The 19,196-nt window shown below is 48.3% G+C and overlaps 4 protein-coding genes across 10 annotated transcripts; 2 read left to right on the top strand and 2 right to left on the bottom strand.

The window, feature by feature from the left end:
* The first annotated feature begins 243 nt into the window (after positions 1–243).
* Positions 244–6,880, top strand: lemd1 (LEM domain containing 1). 4 transcript variants are annotated; one of them, XM_011602679.2, is made up of 12 exons: positions 244–366; positions 2,772–3,520; positions 4,125–4,236; positions 4,336–4,458; positions 4,538–4,602; positions 4,856–4,903; positions 4,974–5,129; positions 5,309–5,395; positions 5,492–5,569; positions 5,702–5,785; positions 6,001–6,071; positions 6,279–6,880. In XM_011602679.2, the coding sequence occupies exons 2-12, from the start codon at positions 3,329–3,331 to the stop codon at positions 6,574–6,576; spliced, it is 1,314 nt and encodes a 437-aa protein (XP_011600981.2). In that variant the 5' UTR covers positions 244–366; positions 2,772–3,328; the 3' UTR covers positions 6,577–6,880. The 4 variants fall into 4 exon arrangements, with proteins under 4 accessions (XP_011600981.2, XP_029689008.1, XP_029689009.1 ...); XM_029833148.1 differs by having other exon boundaries at positions 4,122–4,236; XM_029833149.1 differs by lacking the exon at positions 244–366 and adding an exon at positions 935–952 and having other exon boundaries at positions 4,122–4,236.
* A 237-nt stretch (positions 6,881–7,117) lies between these two features.
* Positions 7,118–16,715, top strand: pm20d1.2 (peptidase M20 domain containing 1, tandem duplicate 2). Of its 2 annotated transcripts, XM_029833144.1 has the most exons (14): positions 7,118–7,385; positions 7,456–7,542; positions 7,837–8,072; positions 8,155–8,241; positions 8,335–8,468; positions 8,552–8,671; positions 8,762–8,837; positions 8,912–8,973; positions 9,049–9,127; positions 9,199–9,270; positions 9,344–9,434; positions 15,990–16,064; positions 16,133–16,232; positions 16,319–16,715. In XM_029833144.1, exons 1-14 carry the CDS (start codon positions 7,166–7,168, stop codon positions 16,446–16,448), a joined length of 1,569 nt encoding a protein of 522 aa, XP_029689004.1. In that variant the 5' UTR covers positions 7,118–7,165; the 3' UTR covers positions 16,449–16,715. The 2 variants fall into 2 exon arrangements, with proteins under 2 accessions (XP_029689004.1, XP_003963552.2); XM_003963503.3 differs by lacking the exons at positions 15,990–16,064; positions 16,133–16,232; positions 16,319–16,715 and adding exons at positions 9,578–9,677; positions 9,764–10,157 and having other exon boundaries at positions 7,120–7,385; positions 9,344–9,509.
* Positions 10,195–12,480, bottom strand: LOC101070260 (acidic mammalian chitinase-like). Of its 2 annotated transcripts, XM_029833146.1 has the most exons (11): positions 12,350–12,480; positions 12,253–12,279; positions 11,967–12,171; positions 11,835–11,891; positions 11,603–11,768; positions 11,396–11,520; positions 11,206–11,329; positions 10,955–11,137; positions 10,767–10,883; positions 10,545–10,677; positions 10,195–10,455 (listed from the first exon to the last, which is right to left on the bottom strand). In XM_029833146.1, the coding sequence occupies exons 1-11, from the start codon at positions 12,372–12,374 to the stop codon at positions 10,259–10,261; spliced, it is 1,359 nt and encodes a 452-aa protein (XP_029689006.1). In that variant the 5' UTR covers positions 12,375–12,480; the 3' UTR covers positions 10,195–10,258. The 2 variants fall into 2 exon arrangements, with proteins under 2 accessions (XP_029689006.1, XP_029689007.1); XM_029833147.1 differs by lacking the exon at positions 12,350–12,480 and having other exon boundaries at positions 11,967–12,158; positions 12,253–12,267.
* Positions 16,716–16,747: 32 nt separating the features above from the next.
* Positions 16,748–19,093, bottom strand: LOC101065506 (acidic mammalian chitinase-like). Of its 2 annotated transcripts, none has more exons than XM_029833145.1 (11): positions 18,954–19,093; positions 18,857–18,883; positions 18,571–18,775; positions 18,439–18,495; positions 18,207–18,372; positions 17,998–18,122; positions 17,806–17,929; positions 17,555–17,737; positions 17,367–17,483; positions 17,145–17,277; positions 16,748–17,031 (listed from the first exon to the last, which is right to left on the bottom strand). In XM_029833145.1, exons 1-11 carry the CDS (start codon positions 18,976–18,978, stop codon positions 16,811–16,813), a joined length of 1,383 nt encoding a protein of 460 aa, XP_029689005.1. In that variant the 5' UTR covers positions 18,979–19,093; the 3' UTR covers positions 16,748–16,810. The 2 variants fall into 2 exon arrangements, with proteins under 2 accessions (XP_029689005.1, XP_003963551.1); XM_003963502.3 differs by having other exon boundaries at positions 16,748–17,076; positions 18,954–19,086.
* Positions 19,094–19,196: the final 103 nt, after the last annotated feature.

Here is a 19,196-nt window from a genome sequence, read left to right as displayed (position 1 = left end):
TGTTTTTCCCCTTACAGTTCCCACGTGAAGAAGGATTTCGACTTGCTGTTTTCTCTGACATCACAACACAGGAGAGATGGGTGTGTGTGTGTGTGTGTGTGTGTGTGTGACAAGGATTGCCATTCATGTAACGTTTCTTTAGATTTGTGGACTGAATACTGTGCCTGAGTGATCTCCCTCTTTCCCTCCCTGCCCAGTTTTCATTCTGGTCCCCCCCCCCCCATCACCATCACCACCACCACCACCACCTCCGCTCCTGCTCACATAGTAACTCCTCCCCCCACTCCCCATTGTCTCTCCATACAGTACCGGGCTGAGGGGATGCCATACTTTCTCCAGCCGGAGACGCAAGGAAACAAGAAGGAGGTAAGAGTGAGAGTCGCGGCATCCAGTTTTGAATTTATGCTGCTGTTTCTGGAGGGGAGGGGGGGGGATGGGGTGGGGGGGGGGGACGCGTGCGGAGATGAGATGTTCTCGTGATGAATGACAAGAAGGAAAAACAGCTTCCCTGACGCTTTCACATGTTGTGTGTAGTCTCTCGGCGTGTTTTGACTGGTCTCGTCAGGAGCATGAATCGGGCGCCACCCGCTCATCTTCGTCTGGTATTTATAGCCGCACACGCAGAAACCCCCAGAACCGTCCAGCGACAGTCCCAGCGGAGAGTGAGCAGGTCCGATGTTCAGGGATTACAGGGGATCTACCCTGTGGCAGGGATTCACCTCCTTGTCTGGTCAGAGTCTGACTCTGGGGCTTTACTAATTTATGCTGAGACATGCGTGAGCACCGGAACCCTGGAGTTCAGCGGCGGCGGCTAATGTTCTGTCAGAGGTCATGAGAACATCCAGCACAGTGAGACGTTCATCCCAGCACGGCTGAAATGTGTCCCGTTCCACGGCGGACGGGTCCACCTCTGCTGCTGACTGAACGAAGGAGATGCGTGCGCGTTAAACAGGTGCATAAAGACGACTCCTTGTCTTTCTCAGGACAGGAAGCTTTGTGTGCTTCTTCCAAGATAAAAAAAAAGAAGAAGGATGGGGGTGGTGGTGGTGGTGGTGGTGGTGGTGGGGGGGGGGGTGTCTCTCAATGGGGCTTTTGTTGTTTGAGTTGGAGACAGAAAAAGCAGGAGAAGCACTGACGGCCCAAATACCTGGCCGGCCCCTCTGTGGCTCAAATACCTCAGCGTTGCACTTGATACAACAGCAACAAATGCCTCCTCTGTCTCCCGTAGTAGCCCGTTTCCTCTCTCCGTCCAGAAGACTCTTCTTTTTGTGTGTGTGTGTGTGTGTGTGTGTTTTTGTAAAGGTTACTGTTTTCTGAGCAGACATCTGGGCCAGCGGACTTGGCGTGGGGCGTTGAGGGTCGGATTCAAAGTATTTGTGCTGCATCTCTGGTCAGTCTATAGGAGAAGACCGAAAAAAGGATCTAGACAGTTAATTCATCACTAGTTGCTCTTTAAAGGCTGCTGCATTTGGCACGGAGAACCCTGCAAAGTTCACATTTGCGGAGGTATTTTGGCCATTAATTAAACTGCTAAGCCTCCCGAGCCCAGTGGTTACATTAAAATGCTGAGGTAATGATCCTTTTGCATGAGGAAGCCACCGAGGAGTTGCTACAGAATACAGAAAGACTTTACGTAATCTGTTTTGAGTTTCGGAAACAAAATCCCTTTGATTAACACTGCACCTTTTCCCCACAGACACCGATCCAAAACTGCATTTTTAATCAAAGATTATTCTGCAGAACCCTCGAGGAATCCAGCCGCCCGCAGCAGAGAACCACGCATCCGTTAGCGGTCTATTTATTTGTTTTGTGCTGCGAAAAATATAATTCTTCCAGTCTGAAGATAGTTTAATTTTACTCCCCCAGGGCTCAGATGAACACTCCGGCTCCTCTGGTTAATTATTCATGTGGATGTGAGTTTTAAATCCGGCCTGCTGTTTGCACCCTGCCCCTGATTTATCCCTTTGTTGTGAAGCTAATTCTCACACTGCATCTGGGAACCATCTTCAGCGCTATTCCCATTCAACCCACGATTGTGTCTTATGGCTTTCTATTCCTATGTGAGTTATTTTTAGCAGGTCATGTAGGGTTTAAAGCCATTGGATACGCGGTGGGCCAACAACATCAGGACTCCAATAACCCGACCACCAGCTATTAATTTCAGCAGGAAAAATGAACAACTGATTTATTCCCGATTTGTAATGTAGCTCATCTGGTATCTTATAGTCTATGTAAACTCCATTGACATTAAATAGGTTATTTCTGCACTAAAACAACTACCTATTTATAAATTACTGATTTATCTATGGATTTTAGAGACTTTTAATGAAAGTTACATTTTAAAATATACAATGAATTGATGAAAAACCACATAAGAACTGCTTCTAAATGTCTTATTTTGTGCTGTTTAGTGACACAATATAGGGTAGAGTGATAATTGACCTAATTATAATAAAATAATTCCAATTTTGAGTAACTATTTTGTGTGCTGTGTTCATAAATGGATATGTAAATGTTTAAGGTTTCGTGTGGAGAACAGCTGCAGTTTTTTTCAACAGTTGGATTGGAAAAAGCCAGCAGGGAACACAGCAGCAATTTCTCCAGGGGCATTTCAATTCAGTGGATGTTCCTGTATGGGAGGAATATACGAGCAAGTGGGAATAAATACAACAGTCTGAAAATTTGCTGCCCTGATTCCACTTTGTTTGCAGCCTATGCTGCCTGTCTCTACCTTCCAGATCATATTTTGACTTTTTAAATTGTGTTTACAGGAGAACTCACCACTTCTGCATGTCCTGGATGCCAGAATCAGCAGGATGCACCAAACCTGCAGCAGCACCAGGGCCGCAGCGTCTGGAGGCCGGGTCAGAGGTCAAAGGTAGCAGCAGGTACATGAAGTTTACAGAATCACGAATTACACAGAATTTGCTGTAGTATAATGTCAATTAAGGAAAGTAAATAAAGTATATCCAACTACTGTTAGCTCCAAGATAATTAGCCCGTTTAAAGAAAAAGAGCTGACACAAAGTTGAGTGGTTTCAACCTTTCACCAAAAAACGCAGCTGTTTGTTAAGTGTTTCGGACTCCAAATATCTGATGAAACCGTTGAACGGGGCCGCTTATTTGAAAGTCGCCAGGCGGGCTCATAAGTGGAGCTCACCGGCTGTCAATCAAGCCGTGGGCGCAGCTGTTGCGCCTCCAGAAGGGTCCTGCAGCGCAGTGGGCCGCATGGCTGCAGAGGGCTCGTTGTTCTAACCGAACCGGTGCGTGGAAGCAGCGGGGTCGCGTTCCCACTGAGCCGCACTAGTTGTCAGTGTCTTCGGCTGAGATGCCGCTGTTGGAGGACCCCGCTCGGCTGTCCAAGTCCCGGCTGAAGTCCGACCTGCTGGCTCACAATGTGGCGCTGCCGCCCGCCAACAGCAGGAAGGACGTTTACGTGGAGCTGCACCTGAAGCACATCGAGCAGAAAGACGCTGCAGAATTCTCCAGCGACGAGGAGGATCGGGGGCAGGACGAGGCAGTGAGTTTAACAGTTGAACAGACTTAATGGCAAAGGTTAATCATAACGGAGGGGACGTTAGGACTGCAGCGGTGCTCAAGGTCAGCGGATAAAGAAGTGGGTCAGTGTGTAGCTGTCGGTGCTCCCAGCCTGCAGGAGGATTCCAGCTCTCCTGAACACGCTCATGAGACGTTCCTGCTGGCAGCTGTCGTTCCTGTCGTGTGCATATGTTGGCAACACCTGTCACACTAGATGAGCTGCATTAAACCTGCAAGAGTTGCTGTGCTGCTGCCCTGGGACTGCAAGGCTGTTTGCATGCTTAATTTATTATTATTATTTAAATAATTTTCCACTGACGTCCTCAAAAACAGCCTTAATGCTTTGGACCCTTGGTTGCATGTTTTATGTTACGCCCAGTGAATTTGGAAGCACTTATTCTTCTTTAAGTCAAGTTTAGTATGGGGGAAAATGCTAAAAGGGAAAAAAAAAACCCGAACAAACAAAAACCCCACCCATGTGAGTATTTAGCAGTTTGTAAACTGCTTCTACCGGCTAGTTTGGTGCTTTACGACCTGCCACCTGCAACATTCTCTCTCTAAATTCCTCTAATATTCTTTGTGAGGAGGACGAGGTGGTGGATGGAGACGATCCAGGGGGTCGCGACCCGAGTGCGTTGACAGACGATGGCCTCAAGGCCGCCCTCATCCAGCATGGAGTTAAAGTGGGGCCCATAGTTGGTAGGTTCCCTCTGGGTTCCAGGTATTCTGTGGCTTTTATGAAGTCATTTATGCAGTATTGATTTGAAGTTGCTAAACAGAAGTTGCCATGTTCTTCAGCCTCCACCAGGGCTGTGTATGAGAAGAAGCTCAGGAAGCTGCTTGAGTCCGGTGGTCATGATGAACAGGTGAACGGAGAGGAAGGGAATGCTGTGTTATACTCCGACAGTGAAGATGAGGAAGGTGAGAACAAGTTTTGTGTCTCATATTCTGCCTGGTTGGTGACACAACCGTGTGGTTTACTGTTCTGAGGCCTCTGCAGGGTCCAAAGGAGCAAAGGGAGAAGGAGATGAACACTCTGAGCATTCACAGCAGGATATGAGCCAGGTGAGCGTTCCCGCCATTGAATGTCACAGGTGTCCTCTTATTGTTACCAAGGTGTGAAATTGGTCTCGCCTGAAAATTATATTAAATACCGGTAAAGTAAATATATCTGGTCATTTCTTATTCTGACTGGGTTTTTGAACAAAGGTTGCCGGCAGCGCCCTCCAGTGGCCACCGGTTGTAACAGCACCCACTTATATGAAACACCGCACGTCTCCTGTCATAAATCCGTGTGTGTTGCTTTTTCCCCCTCCAGAACAATAACTTTGCTTACCCACAGTGTTTCATACTCTCATCAAAGCTGGTAAATGTGCACTCACTCACATTTCTGCCTCTGAATTCTGAGGGTGCTCAACCCAGACGGTCTCTTTCAGCGCGCTCCCGCTTCCGAAACCAGGAAACCTTGTCCCGCAAAGAATCCGAAGAATGCCTTGAAATCATCAGAGCGGGGTCCATGTCATTGCTCTCGGATTCCAGCAGGAATTAGTCGAGCATCCTCTGTAAACCAGCGCTCAGGATTAGGATCCAGGGTAGCGGTCTTATTTCACTCCGCTTGGACTTTAAATTCTCTACATTCCTTTCCTGGGCTTCCTTGTGCACTATTTTCAAACCACCAATGGCATCTTAGTGATTCTCTACTGTTCACATTTGCACTGGTGTGCGAGAAGAGGGGCTGGTGTTCCGGTTGATGCTATAATATTTCTTCCAGGTACCAAATGGACTCCAGCCAGCTAAATCAATTGGCTGTTCGTCAGGTTCCTCTCAAGCCTTCAGTATCACTCAAATGGTGGAAGAGGAAAGTCAATTCCACACGTTCCTAAACCCTGAAACCCGCCTCGTTCCCTTCCATTGATCACGGCCAATAACCGTGCCCTCTGACTCTGAACAACAGATGGAGAGTCGGAGGTCAGTCTCAGACACGGAGTCGAATGGCAGCGACGTGCAGGAGCTCCGGTCACAGCCCAGCAGGGTCAGTGGCGCTCGCCTCGTTGAGCCGCACTTGAAGCTCTTTGGTGATTGTTGGAGAGGTTCACTGGTGGTGGGAGGAAGCGTTCACTCCAGGGAACCGGCGCGTGTCTCATGCTGCGTCTGTCCTTTGTAGCTGCTGACTGTGGACCAGCCCGCTGTGAAGAACCAGACCCTGTTCTACACTCCTGAGGCGTTCCCGGTTAAACCTGGACCCAAGGCAGATGCTTTTGACTTTGTTTTCCTGCCTTTTATTATTCGTTACCACTGTTCTTTCAGAATGAGACATTTCTAGAGGTGTTCTGGAGTTGGGTTTTACATTCTGTTAGCAGGTTCTCACAAATGCAGTTCAAAATGTTCATTTGGACCTTTTTTTGTGGACCGTAGAGGTCTTCTCTGGTCTGCGTTGACACCAAGTTCTACCTTCTCTTTTAGCCTCCCGTGGAGCCCGTAAATGGTGTTTCAAAGGACATTTTTCCAGCTCAAGCCTCACCTACGGGGATCTAGTGAGTACTGATGCCACTGCAGCCTAAATTATTCATGATAGAACTTTAATATCGTAGCTACTTTCACAAGAATTGGAATATTTAGATTTAGTTGGTCATTAAGCTTTTTCAGGGTCTCTGTCTAGGAGATGCACATGGCGTCGCTCGTAATTTCAAGTCAATATGTGGTTTTTTTATTTTATTTTATTTTTTATTTATATCTTCCAGTGCTACTCGTCGAAGACCCATTAAAGGTGCTGCAGGGAGACCAGTCCAGTATGTGTTCCCAGACACTCCCAGCAGTCCCGCAACTCTGGAGAGGCGAGAGGCAGAGCGCCGCCTTGTGCCCATTCATATACAGATATTAGTTTTCCTTATTGTGGTCATCCTGCTGTACCTCGTTTACGTTGTTGTTGAGGACAGTTCGCTAGATTCGGCGATGTCCTTGCTGGACAGTCCAAACCAGGCGTCAGACGTGGAGGAGTTTCACGCACCGGAGGCCCCGGCCTTCTCTGAGCAGGAGTAACGGTGGGGTTTCACTCATTTCTTTTGTCTTACAGCTGTGTAAAGAATAAAATACCTCCCATGAAGCGCATACATTTACTTAAAAAGTTTGTTAGTGACAATGTCTGTGTGTTAATGGGAGTAAAAGTGTCAAGTTTATGTATTCTCAGAGTGAAAGGATCAGCTAAACCTTGATTCACTTGAGGTCTTCCTCTGATTTAAACATTTATGTGCTCCTTACACAAAATGTTCAATGTCAGATCATTTTAATGACTAAAATATGCAATTCAATCTTTCTGTTTTTCAATAAAGGATATTCTAATTTACATTTATTTGTCTTTCACTCGCATCGACACTGATGTACGTTGACCCTGGAGTCAAACACCCACCCAATATCAATTGTAGTGTATTTATTTGCCTAGATGTCATTTTACATTTTTCTACTTAAACCTTAATGATGGAAATATTTAAAAGTGCCTAAAGTTCAAAGTCCAAACTTTATTAGCAGTACATGTGCAGTACCGCGTTCAGTCCAGCAGGCGTCGCTCACCAACAACTCCCGCCTACATCGCTCGCGCGCTGTCAGTGAGCGAGTTCCGCTGTTGACAACAATGACAAACCCTCGGCCGAAGTTCCAAATATTTAAGCTTTTCAAATTAATTCTAATCAGCCTCGCTGCTGTTACAGTCGCGTTATTCACCGCCGCATCACTCAGGACTCTGTCGCTCGACGTCAACGTCGGCCTGCAGCTCGCAGCCTGGGAGAAGGCGAGGAACATCTCGCTGGTGGTCGACGCGCAGCGGAGAGACGAGCTGCTCGCTAACTTCAAAGGTAACCTGCAGCACGTGAACGCGCGCGACCAACGCCGGCCTAAACTGTCCGTCCGTGTGCGTCCGTGCAGAGGCCGTCCGGATCCCCACGGTGTCATTCTCGGAGACGGACCTCAACACCACCGCGCTGCTCCAGTTCGACAGGCTGCTCCGAAAAGGTGACATTTCGGGTTTTAACGTGAGCGACCGTCGTTAACGCCCCCCCCCGGACTGGAAGGGCCTCAGGCCGCCATGTGACTGCAATAAATAGTCCAGGCTAAATCACTCTTATGTAACCCTGCGCGTATTAATCTGGCTAGAATTGTAGTTCGTTTGAACATTATTTCATCATCATCACTCCCAGACTTCACACTTTCCCTTTTTACCACCTGACTATCCAAAATCCACATTTAAAGTGATTCTGTAGACATATAAAGTACATTCTGAAATAAAAGCCCTCTTCCTTTTGTCAGCTTTTCCAACAGTTTTCTCTTCTCCCTTGGTCCAACATGAGCTGGTGGCCAACTACAGCCACCTGTTCTGGGTGCGAGGATCGCAGCCCGACCTGGCGCCGTACCTGCTGCTGGCCCACATCGACGTCGTCCCGGCCGTGCTCTCGGACGGCTGGGACGCCCCGCCGTTTTCTGCGGAGGAGATAGGCGATTTCATCTATGGCAGAGGGACCATCGACGACAAGAGTTCCCTGATGGTGGGACGCCAAACGGACAAACGCCCTCCAACCTGCAGCTTCCTGTGTGGAGGTGCCGCTAATCTGCTTTGTGTGTTTGCAGGGAATGCTTCAGGCCTTGGAGTATCTGCTAATAAAAGGCTACGCTCCACGACGAGGACTTTACATCAGCCTCGGTCACGACGAAGAAGTATTTCTTTTTTAATCTGCCTTTGCAACCTTGCAGGCTGTGTGAAATGGTGATACCAGAGTGCCCGATTGTGCGCTGCCATGTCATTTAAAGGTCAGTGGCTTTCAGGGAGCGGCGAGCGTAACGCGATTGCTGAAGCGGCGTGGCGTGCAGCTGTCCTTTGTCCTGGATGAGGGTCTGGCTGTTCTGGACGGAGTCATCCCTGGTCTTGAAGAACCTGCTGCTCTGTGAGTATCTGCCACAGTTTTTTTTTTTTGTAAATTCACGACCACGATGCTTGAAATGACCGTTAAGAATGTGTCCACATCAGAATAGGTGTGAGCGAAAAGGGTTCGGCCACCGTGAAGCTCAGCGTGTCCACAGTCCCCGGCCACTCCTCGATGCCCCCCAGGGAAACGAGCATTGGAATCTTGGCTGCTGCAATAAAAAGGTGACATTTATATTTTGTGCTTTCTGTGTGACTGCGGTCAGGGTTGTTGCCACCCAGCAAACATAAATAACGCCTTTAACTATTATTTAGACTCGAGGACAACCCCATGCCGCGGTTATTTGGTCAGGGGCCTGAAGGTGAAACCTTTGAGCATCTGGCCCACAAGGTAGGGGCACTTTTTCCTGTCGTCCACCACAGCACAGTCCTCAGTGTTTCTGTTTCCTCCTCCTCTGAATCAAGTTCAGCCTCCCAAAGAAGTTCATAATGTCCAATTTGTGGCTGTTCTCGTCGCTGCTCGGCAGGTAATTCGGAGTGAGTTTACCTGTTTACCAATTGTTTGACTAGTGGAGTAAAGCGAGTTCTTTTCAATGCTGCAGGATGCTTGAAAGGAAAGCCGACACTAACGCGTTTGTGCGGACGACCACGGCCGTCACCATGTTTAACGCTGGAGTGAAGGTACGCAGGCAGTGAGGGGCGCCACGTGCACATTCTCCAGCCACGCACAAACCTTTTCTGTCCCTCTGAAGGTGAACGTCATCCCCTCGGCCGCTGAAGCCTACGTCAATCTGAGGATTCACTCAGCACAGACGTTACAGGAGGTAAACGGCGTTTGAGATTCGGCACACGGCAGATAATCACAGCTGAGTGAGATCTCTCCTGACTCCCGTCCAGGTCCTCCACCTCATCCAGTCCACGGTGGGAGACCAGCGAGTCAGCGTTGAACTGGTTTACGGCTTTGACCCCCTGCCGGTCAGCTCCTCCGATGAAAAGTCCTTTGGCTTCCAGATCATCAAGAAGACAATTCTGGACTTGTTTCCTACAGTAACAGTGGCTCCAGGTACGACCAGTACGGCTCATGAAACACTCCACAGGTGCTCGCTAACGCTGGTCTGTCTTCGTCTGTAGGCATCTGTATCGGCAACACAGACAGTCGACACTTTAAAGACCTGACCAACGATATTTATCGCTTCGCCCCGCTCTGGTTTAGGCCTGGTGATGCTCAGAGGTGAGGAGCACACCTGGCGTGGACTGCTTCACCGCCGCTCAGCGTCCTAATATCAAAGTAATTTCTCGTTCTGATCGTTTTCTCAGATTCCACGGCATCAACGAGAGGATTTCCAAAAAGAACTACGAGGAGCTCATTCAGTTTTACTTCGATCTGATTCAAAATTGTGACACTCGGCAGCTCCCTGAGCCTCACAGTGCGGCCCATGAACTTTAGGCAGGGACGGGCACCCAAAAGACTCGGTGGCACAAGTCTAAATATGATCAGTAGCTCGGCTGGGCTTCAGCTCGCTCAGATCTCGGTGACCTTTGTGTGACTAAATGAACGCTGCGGTGGAAGACTTGGAGTTCTCACAGGGTCACATAATTCCGCCAACCTTTCCCTGGAATGGTTGCAGCGCCTGTGTTTGCTGAACCACCTCATATGCTGGAAAATGTGATTTGATTTCATCGTGAACTGTGAAATAAAAGGTTTGCACGACGGACTCGCTGCTGTGATTCATTTTGGAGCCGGTGGGTTTTGGAGAGATGCGTTTATTTGCAACAGTCAGCAGTTCTCAGTGTTGATACCTGCCCAGCGTATCATGGCCAGTCACAGCAAAGGCAGCTCTCTTTGAAGACCAGACCTGCTGGGCATTGCATCACCCAGGTGTGGCCATTGGCGCAGCTGTAGAAGGAGCCGGGATCGTCAGGCTTGGCGTAAATACCGCCGATCTTGGTGGTGCAGAAGCTGTCAGCGTTGTGAGAGGTGGTGGGAACTGGCTGAGGGGTGGTGGGAGCTGCAGATGGATACACGGGGGTTTGGGTGGGAAGAGGAGGAAGGTCTGGGAAAATAACGTATCAGGATAATCTAAGTGCGAGTTCTGACCTGTAGTCAGAAGCGAGCGGAGATGGTTGATGAGGACGAAATTTCCTTGACCACAGAATGCCCCGTTAAAGTCATCCAGGTCCAGAGCCCAGACGAAAGCCCCTCCAAATCTGTTGTCCTTCAGGTATTGGACCTGGACACAACATCACCGTTTCAGCGTGGTGTTTTCGTTACCTCGGTCGTACGATGGGCTGCAGAGACGACAGATGCTGAGGGGGTCACCTTTGTGTCATAGCTGGCTTTGTTGTCGTATCCCACCCACTGGTTCTGCTTGACAGCATACGGGACTTTCTGGTCCTCGATCAGGTGGACAGTGGCCCCATTGAGAAAAGTACAAATCTGAAAAGAGGATAAAAATGTTAATGTCTCATCAAAGTAGGGCGTTAGAGTTAAACCGTCTTCAGTTTGACCTCATAATAGGACCAGAAGCCAGCCTCCTTGGTAAAGGCACCCGCCGGGGCCGGACCGCTGCTCGGTGCTCCGACATTACTGGACTGAGTTGACAGCTGAAATGTCCTCCCATAGACAGCAAAGCCCATGTTCAGTTTCTCCACTGGTGTTCCTTTGTCCCTCCAATACCGCATGGCAAAATCCTAACACAAAAGCACATCTCTGCAGACTCTCGTGTCAGAAATTCAGGGCCAATCGTCACATCACTCACAGTGTTCAGGTAAACCTTGTCCCCGGTGTCCTGAGCTCCTTTATAAAGGGGGCTGTTGTGTCCCGTCACACCCTCCCAGGTGCCATGAAAGTCATAAGTCATTACATTGATGAAGTCCAGGTACCTAAAAACACACATTAGTGTTTGCACACTATGATGAGACAGACCTGATAATGCGGAAAACTCGGACTTTGATATCTCGGCTATTTCATAACCCGCATCAATGGTTCCTTTCCCAGCAGACACCGCGGCAGAAAGCATTAATCTGGGCTTTCCATTGGCTTTTCCCTCAGCCTCGTAGGCCTCAAAGAGCTCCTGTGCATGGAGGTAAACCACAGGGAGGTTCAACCTGGGGTTCATGTGTTTGTCCAGGGAGGGGGGGGGGGTTGACTCTGACCTTGCATAAAGCTGTAAATCTCTGCTTGTCCACCAGAGGGCTGCCCCTGGCGGCAGGGTATTCCCAGTCCAGATCCAGGCCATCAAATCCATATTTTCTCAGCTGTTTGATGGAGGACTGGATGAATTTGCTTCTGCTGGTTTGTGTTGACACCATTGTGGTGAATCTGGACATCAGGAGCAGAAAGGTTTTTAAAGAAAAATTCACAAGCTCGTGTCCTGAAACATCTTACTTGGCTGTTCCAAAGCTCCATCCTCCGACTGCCAGCAGTGTTTTCAGACTTGGATTTCTGTGGGGAAGGGAAATATTCTACTTTGTCCACTTTTAGCTCCACTGTCATCACTTTACTCGGTTGGCAGTGCACCTCTGTTTGAGTCCGTTAAATGACTTGTAGAGCTCATCATCGTTCCACTCGACGGTGGTCAGCTCGTTTGCTTCGTTAATGCTGGAGAAGGCGTAGATCAAGTGGGTGCACAGATTGGGCTCAATATTTGCGGGCATAAATTTTCCATCTCCGAGTCGATACTGGGACCAATTGGTGAAATAGCACACCAGTCTGGTGGAGGAAACTCAAGAAAAAGGTGTTTTTTTCTTCTTATGAAGACTCAACAATAGAAATTACAAATGTTAACTGTGATTACTGAACTCACCCACACTGCCAAGGGAGAGACAGAGACCTTTAATGTTACAGCTCCAGTTAGTAAAAGTCCTGATGGAAAACAGCTGGAAACATCTGTTCTGTCTTACCTGCAATCAGCAGAGGAATTTTCATGGTGCTGTTGTTGGAGCAGCAGGAGCAGGAAATGCAGAGATGTTCTCCAAACCTTGTTAAATATCAACCTGAGAGCCTTAAAGAGCCTTTAAAGACTCCGCTGGTGATTGGTCAGATAGACACAGGGGAGCCAATCCTAAGATACCCTGGGAGTCCACAGGTGGTGTCAATCTTCCTCGTCACCAGCACTGCCTGCCTTCCGATCGGGGGATGCACAAACCTACAGCACAGCCAGAGCTAACCTGAAGCGGGGTATAAAGAAAGCCAAACACGACTACAAGCTGAAGGTAGAAGGGCACTTCTCCAACTCCAACCCCCGATCTATGTTGCAGGGCATCCAGGTCATCAGCAAGTACAAGCCCATCAATGCCTCTCCCCCCTCAACTGACATCTCCTTCCTCAATGAGCTAAACAACTTCTATGCTCGGTTTGAGAAGGACAACCATGAACAAGCGAGCAAGGTAGAGCTGACTGCTGGCCACCAACCCTTAACTTTCTCTACCACTGATGTCAGAGCGGAACTGAGCAGGATCAATCCACGCAAAGCTGCGGGCCCCGATGGCATCCCTGGACGCGTGCTCAGAACTTGTGCTGTGGAGTTAGCAGGGGTCCTGACGGACTTATTCAATCTATCCCTGGCTCATGCAGTTGTGCCGACCTGCTTCAAATCCACCTCCATCGTGCCAGTACCAAAACATTCCACCCCGGCTTGTCTCAATGACTATCGTCCAGTAGCACTCACTCCCATCATAACAAAGTGCTTAGAGCAGCTGGTCTTGGCACAACTCAAATCCTGTCTCCCCCCAACCCTGGACCCCCATCAGTACGCCTATCATAAGAACAGGAGTATAGAAGATGCAGTCTCCACAGCACTGCACTCTGTCCTCTCACACCTGGACAATAAAGACACATACACCCGAATGCTGTTCATAGACTTCAGTTCAGCATTTAACACTGTCATCCCCTCCAAGTTGATAACCAAACTCAGGGATCTGGGCATCAGCATCTCCATCTGCAACTGGTTATTGGACTTTCTGACCAATAGACCACAACATGTGCGGTTAGATCATCACTGCTCCCCTACCCTCACTATAAACACCGGAGTACCACAAGGCTGTGTGATGAGCCCATTCCTCTACTCCCTTTTCACCCACGACTGCAGAGCTCTACATGGTTCCAACACCATCATCAAGTTCGCAGATGACACCACGGTGATTGGCCTCATCAAGGATAACGATGAGTCATCTTACAGGGAGGAGGTGGACCGCTTAGCTACGTGGTGCCACAACAACAACCTGCTGCTCAACACCAATAAAACTAAAGAACTCGTCCTGGACTTCAGGAGGAAGACGGACATCCACCCACCCATCCACATCAACGGAGCAGCAGTGGAGCGTGTGTCCAGCTTCAAATTCCTGGGGGTCCACCTCTCACAGGACCTCACCTGGACGACTAACTGCTCCAGTTTGGTGAAGAAGGGTCACCAGCGTCTCTTCTTCCTGAGGACTCTGAAGAAACACCACCTCTCTTCAGGCGTCCTGGTGAACTTCTTTCGCTGCACCATTGAGAGCATCCTTACCAGCTGTGTTATGGTCTGGTATGGGAACTGCTCTGCCTCAGACCGGAAGGCATTGCAGAAGGTGGTGAAGACCGCCCAGCGAATAGCTGGAGCTTCTCTTCCTTCCATCGAGGACATATACAGGAGGCGCTGTCACAGGAGGGCCAAGAAGGTCTCTAAAGACTCCTGTCATCCAGCGCATGGACTGTTTACTCTCATGCCCTCTGGGAAGCGCTACAGGAGCCTCTGGACAAAAACCACCAGGTTCAGAAACAGCTTCTTCCCCACCGCTGTCTCCCTGCTGAACTCCCACCCCTCTCACTTTACCTCCCTTCAGGCACAATAACCCCCGTCTGGACTGATTGATCATACACTCACGCTATTTGCACTGATTACATGTTACAATAATTGCACTATTTACATCTGTTATTTGCACTATTTACATCTGTTATTTGCACTATTTACATCTGTCATTTGCACTATTTACATCTGTTATTTGCACTACCCACATCCAGTTACTTGCACTGCTTTCCATACTTTGCACATCAGCACCATAGTTACAGCCTGTATATATACTTATCTTGGTTGCAAAGACTTTTATATACCCTTTACATATCTGTGAACTCTGTAAATACAAACATATAGATTGATATCATAAACATATACCATTGTGTGTGTATATATTGCATATACCCATCACAGTTTTATTTGCTACTTAAGCACTTCTGGTTAGATGCTAACTGCATTTCGTTGTCTTGTACTTGTGACATGTGTAATGACAATAAAGTTGAATCTAATCTAATCTAATCTAATCTAATCTAATCTAATCTAATCTAATCTAATCTAATCTAATCTAATCTAATCTAATCTAATCTTTCGGTGTTCCACCAGTTCTCAGCCTCTGGATGGCGCCACTCTGGGAGGTCACCGGAAAACAAAGAACACAAAAAGAAACACCAACAACTCCCCTGACACGAAACAAAGATAAAGAGTGGAGTGGAGGGAGATAGAGACATGGGGAGTCACCTGAGGGTAATGAGGGAGAAGACAGAGGCCGGAGGGCAGGACAAGATACCAACAAGCCTGGAACAACAGATGGATCCTAACAGTAGGCCTACATTGTTTAAGACCTTCTGTTTTGCAATTCCTAATATTCCCACTGATTGTTTGAGGCCATAGTCCAAAACTTTCCATCAGACAGGCCTAGAAGTACGTAGGGTTTACCAGTATATAGCAGAGAAAGTGGAATAAAAGAATATTTTATTTTATCCTACCGCTCATCCCCTCTGCCTTAACATCGCTCCCAAGGTCATTAGGGCACTCAAAATGCAGTAAAATTGCACTACGTTGTTGTGAAATGCAATAATAAACCTGCAGAGGTCATTTCAGAAGGTTCCATTATTTTCCTGAGGTCACTGAAGGATGGGTAGGAGTTGGCAAATTGTATCATATAAGTGTGAAATCAGTGTGTTTCAAGAGTTTCAGTATTTTTGAACAGGATGAGGCATCAATCTTTCACATTTTCTCATATTAATCTTTTATTTTAAAAGGTACTCTGGCTCTCCCGGTCTTATTTCAAATTCAGATCCATTACATGAGTTAGATAAATGAGAAACAAAAAAACCCCCAGTTAATTTAGTCCTTACTTTTATCAACATGATAAACTGATCTACTCGCGCAGACTCTCCTCTGAGTACGTACGTATGCAGCCACATCATTTTTAGGCACACGGACATGCAGATTTTCCACATTTTTACCTTAAAATCCTCAAAGGGTTTCATAAAGGCAACAAGAGAACTTATAACACTGACTTGTTCCTCCTGCCGCTCCTATGAAAGTCCCATGAGCTTGAAATCCCCTGAATTCTTGAATTCATGCGAAGGAGTAGATGGCGTTGATCGGAGACTGGAACTCCAGACTGGGACCAAAGTCCAGCTCCCTGACGTCCCTCCTGGTTCCTGTGTACTGGCCGATAAAGGAGCCGTCCTCGTTGAATGAAATCTCCGCTCCATCCCCATAATCCACCAGGCTGTCGTCCCTGCCGGTCAGCTCCTCAGATGAAAAGTCCTTTGGCTTCCAGATCATCAAGAAGACAATTCTGGACTTGTTTCCTACAGTAACAGTGGCTCCAGGTACGACCAGTACGGCTCATGAAACACTCCACAGGTGCTCGCTAACGCTGGTCTGTCTTCGTCTGTAGGCATCTGTATCGGCAACACAGACAGTCGACACTTTAAAGACCTGACCAACGATATTTATCGCTTCGCCCCGCTCTGGTTTAGGCCTGGTGATGCTCAGAGGTGAGGAGCACACCTGGCGTGGACAGCTTCACCGCCGCTCGGTGTCCTAATATCAAAGTCATTTCCCGTTCTGATCGTTTTCTCAGATTCCACGGCATCAACGAGAGGATTTCCAAAAAGAACTACGAGGAGCTCATTCAGTTTTACTTCGATCTGATTCAAAATTGTGACACTCGGCAGCTCCCTGAGCCTCACAGTGCGGCCCATGAACTTTAGGCAGGGACGGGCACCCAAAAGACTCGGTGGCACAAGTCTAAATATGATCAGTAGCTCGGCTGGGCTTCAGCTCGCTCAAATCTCGGTGACCTTTGTGTGACTAAATGAACGCTGCGGTGGAAGACTTGGAGTTCTCACAGGGTCACATAATTCTGCCAACCTTTCCCTGGAATGGTTGCAGCGCCTGTGTTTGCTGAACCACCTCATATGCTGGAAAATGTGATTTGATTTCATCGTGAACTGTGAAATAAAAGGTTTGCACGACGGACTCGCTGCTGTGATTCATTTTGGAGCCGGTGGGTTTTGGAGAAATGCGTTTATTAACAGTCAGCAGTTCTCAGTGTTGATACCTGCCCAGCGTATCATGGCCAGTCACAGCAAAGGCAGCTCTCTTTGAAGACCAGACCTGCTGGGCATTGCATCACCCAGGTGTGGCCATTGGCGCAGCTGTAGAAGGAGCCGGGATCGTCAGGCTTGGCGTAAATACCGCCGATCTTGGTGGTGCAGAAGCTGTCAGCGTTGTGAGAGGTGGTGGTGGGAGCTGGCGGAGGGTTGGTGGGAGCTGGCGGAGGGGTGGTGTCGGCTGCAGATGGATTCACGGGGGTTTGGGTGGGAAGAGGAGGAAGGTCTGGGACAATAACAACGTATCAGTAGGATAATCGGCGTGCTTGTAGTGTTCTTAGTGCGAGTTCTGACCTGTAGTCAGAAGTGAGCGGAGATGGTTGATGAGGACGAAATTTCCTTGACCACAGAATGCCCCGTTAAAGTCATCCAGGTCCAGAGCCCAGACGAAAGCCCCTCCAAATCTGTTGTCCTTCAGGTATTGGACCTGGACACAACATCACCGTTTCAGCGTGGTGTTTTCGTTACCTCGGTCGTACGATGGGCTGCAGAGACGACAGATGCTGAGGGGGTCACCTTTGTGTCATAGCTGGCTTTGTTGTCGTATCCCACCCACTGGTTCTGCTTGACAGCATACGGGACTTTCTGGTCCTCGATCAGGTGGACAGTGGCCCCATTGAGAAAAGTACAAATCTGAAAAGAGGATAAAAATGTTAATGTCTCATCAAAGTAGGGCGTTAGAGTTAAACCGTCTTCAGTTTGACCTCGTAATAGGACCAGAAGCCAGCCTCCTTGGTAAAGGCACCCGCCGGGGCCGGACCGCTGCTCGGTGCTCCGACATTACTGGACTGAGTTGACAGCTGAAATGTCCTCCCATAGACAGCAAAGCCCATGTTCAGTTTCTCCACTGGTGTTCCTTTGTCCCTCCAATACCGCATGGCAAAATCCTAACACAAAAGCACATCTCTGCAGACTCTCGTGTCAGAAATTCAGGGCCAATCGTCACATCACTCACAGTGTTCAGGTAAACCTTGTCCCCGGTGTCCTGAGCTCCTTTATAAAGGGGGCTGTTGTGTCCCGTCACACCCTCCCAGGTGCCATGAAAGTCATAAGTCATTACATTGATGAAGTCCAGGTACCTAAAAACACACATATTAGTGTTTGCACACTATGATGAGACAGACCTGATAATGCGGAAAACTCGGACTTTGATATCTCGGCTATTTCATAACCCGCATCAATGGTTCCTTTCCCAGCGGACACCGCGGCAGAAAGCATTAATCTGGGCTTTCCACTGGCTTTTCCCTCAGCCTCGTAGGCCTCAAAGAGCTCCTGTGCATGGAGGTAAACCACAGGGAGGTTCAACCTGGGGTTCATGTGTTTGTCCAGGGAGGGGGGGGGGGGGTTGACTCTGACCTTGCATAAAGCTGTAAATCTCTGCTTGTCCACCAGAGGGCTGCCCCTGGCGGCAGGGTATTCCCAGTCCAGATCCAGGCCATCAAATCCGTATTTTCTCAGCTGTTTGATGGAGGACTGGATGAATTTGCTTCTGCTGGTTTGTGTTGACACCATTGTGGTGAATCTGGACATCAGGAGCAGAAAGGTTTTTAAAGAAAAATTCACAAGCTCGTGTCCTGAAACATCTTACTTGGCTGTTCCAAAGCTCCATCCTCCGACTGCCAGCAGTGTTTTCAGACTTGGATTTCTGTGGGGAAGGGAAATATTCTACTTTGTCCACTTTTAGCTCCACTGTCATCACTTTACTCGGTTGGCGGTGCACCTCTGTTTGAGTCCGTTAAATGACTTGTAGAGCTCATCATCGTTCCACTCGACGGTGGTCAACTCGTTTGCTTCGTTAATGCTGGAGAAGGCGTAGATCAAGTGGGTGCACAGATTGGGCTCAATATTTGCGGGCATAAATTTTCCACCTCCGAGTCGATACTGGGACCAGTTGGTGAAATAGCACACCAGTCTGGTGGAGGAAACTCAAGAAAAAGGTTTTTTTTTCTTCTTATGAAGACTCAACAATAGAAATTACAAATGTTAACTGTGATTACAGAACTCACCCACACTGCCAAGGGAGAGACAGAGACCTTTAATGTTACAGCTCCAGTTAGTAAAAGTCCTGATGGAAAACAGCTGGAAACATCTGTTCTGTCTTACCTGCAATCAGCAGAGGAATTTTCATGGTGCTGTTGTTGGAGCAGCAGGAGCAGGAAATGCAGAGATGTTCTCCAAACCTTGTTAAATATCAACCTGTGATGCGGGATGTGGGAACAGTTCGCCAATAACCTGTATGTAAATATTTGGTCATTCCTGCCTTGCACAAGACCTCAGAAGCTTTGGATGAAGCAGGACTTTGATGCAGAATAAAGATAAAGAGAGGAGTGGAGGGAGATAGAGACA

The sequence above is a fragment of the Takifugu rubripes genome, chromosome 3 (assembly GCF_901000725.2).
Source record: "Takifugu rubripes chromosome 3, fTakRub1.2, whole genome shotgun sequence".
Lineage (NCBI taxonomy): Eukaryota > Metazoa > Chordata > Actinopteri > Tetraodontiformes > Tetraodontidae > Takifugu > Takifugu rubripes.
Note: the sequence above shows the minus strand (reverse complement) of the source record. Positions and strands in the feature narration are given on the sequence as shown.

Bases quoted from the DNA above. Each gene is read 5' to 3' on its own strand.
- LOC101070260 (XM_029833146.1), bottom strand. From the start codon at position 12,374: ATGAAAATTCCTCTGCTGATTGCAG. The intron at 11,892-11,966 runs GTGCACTGCCAA...CCTTCCCCACAG, and splicing joins TTTAACGGACTCAAACAGAG to AAATCCAAGTCTGAAAACAC. The intron at 11,521-11,602 runs GTCAGAGTCAAC...CTCCATGCACAG, and splicing joins GATTTACAGCTTTATGCAAG to GAGCTCTTTGAGGCCTACGA.
- lemd1 (XM_029833148.1), top strand. From the start codon at position 3,329: ATGCCGCTGTTGGAGGACCCCGCTCGGCTGTCCAAGTCCCGGCTGAAG. The intron at 5,396-5,491 runs GAAAGTCAATTC...TCTGAACAACAG, and splicing joins TCACTCAAATGGTGGAAGAG to ATGGAGAGTCGGAGGTCAGT. The intron at 5,786-6,000 runs GCAGATGCTTTT...CTTCTCTTTTAG, and splicing joins CGGTTAAACCTGGACCCAAG to CCTCCCGTGGAGCCCGTAAA.
- pm20d1.2 (XM_029833144.1), top strand. From the start codon at position 7,166: ATGACAAACCCTCGGCCGAAGTTCCAAATATTTAAGCTTTTCAAATTA. The intron at 8,073-8,154 runs GTGGGACGCCAA...GTGTGTTTGCAG, and splicing joins ACGACAAGAGTTCCCTGATG to GGAATGCTTCAGGCCTTGGA. The intron at 8,469-8,551 runs GTGAGTATCTGC...TGTCCACATCAG, and splicing joins CTTGAAGAACCTGCTGCTCT to AATAGGTGTGAGCGAAAAGG.
- LOC101065506 (XM_003963502.3), bottom strand. From the start codon at position 18,978: ATGAAAATTCCTCTGCTGATTGCAG. The intron at 18,776-18,856 runs GTGAGTTCTGTA...CTTTTTCTTGAG, and splicing joins TCTCTCCCTTGGCAGTGTGG to TTTCCTCCACCAGACTGGTG. The intron at 18,496-18,570 runs GTGCACCGCCAA...CCTTCCCCACAG, and splicing joins TTTAACGGACTCAAACAGAG to AAATCCAAGTCTGAAAACAC.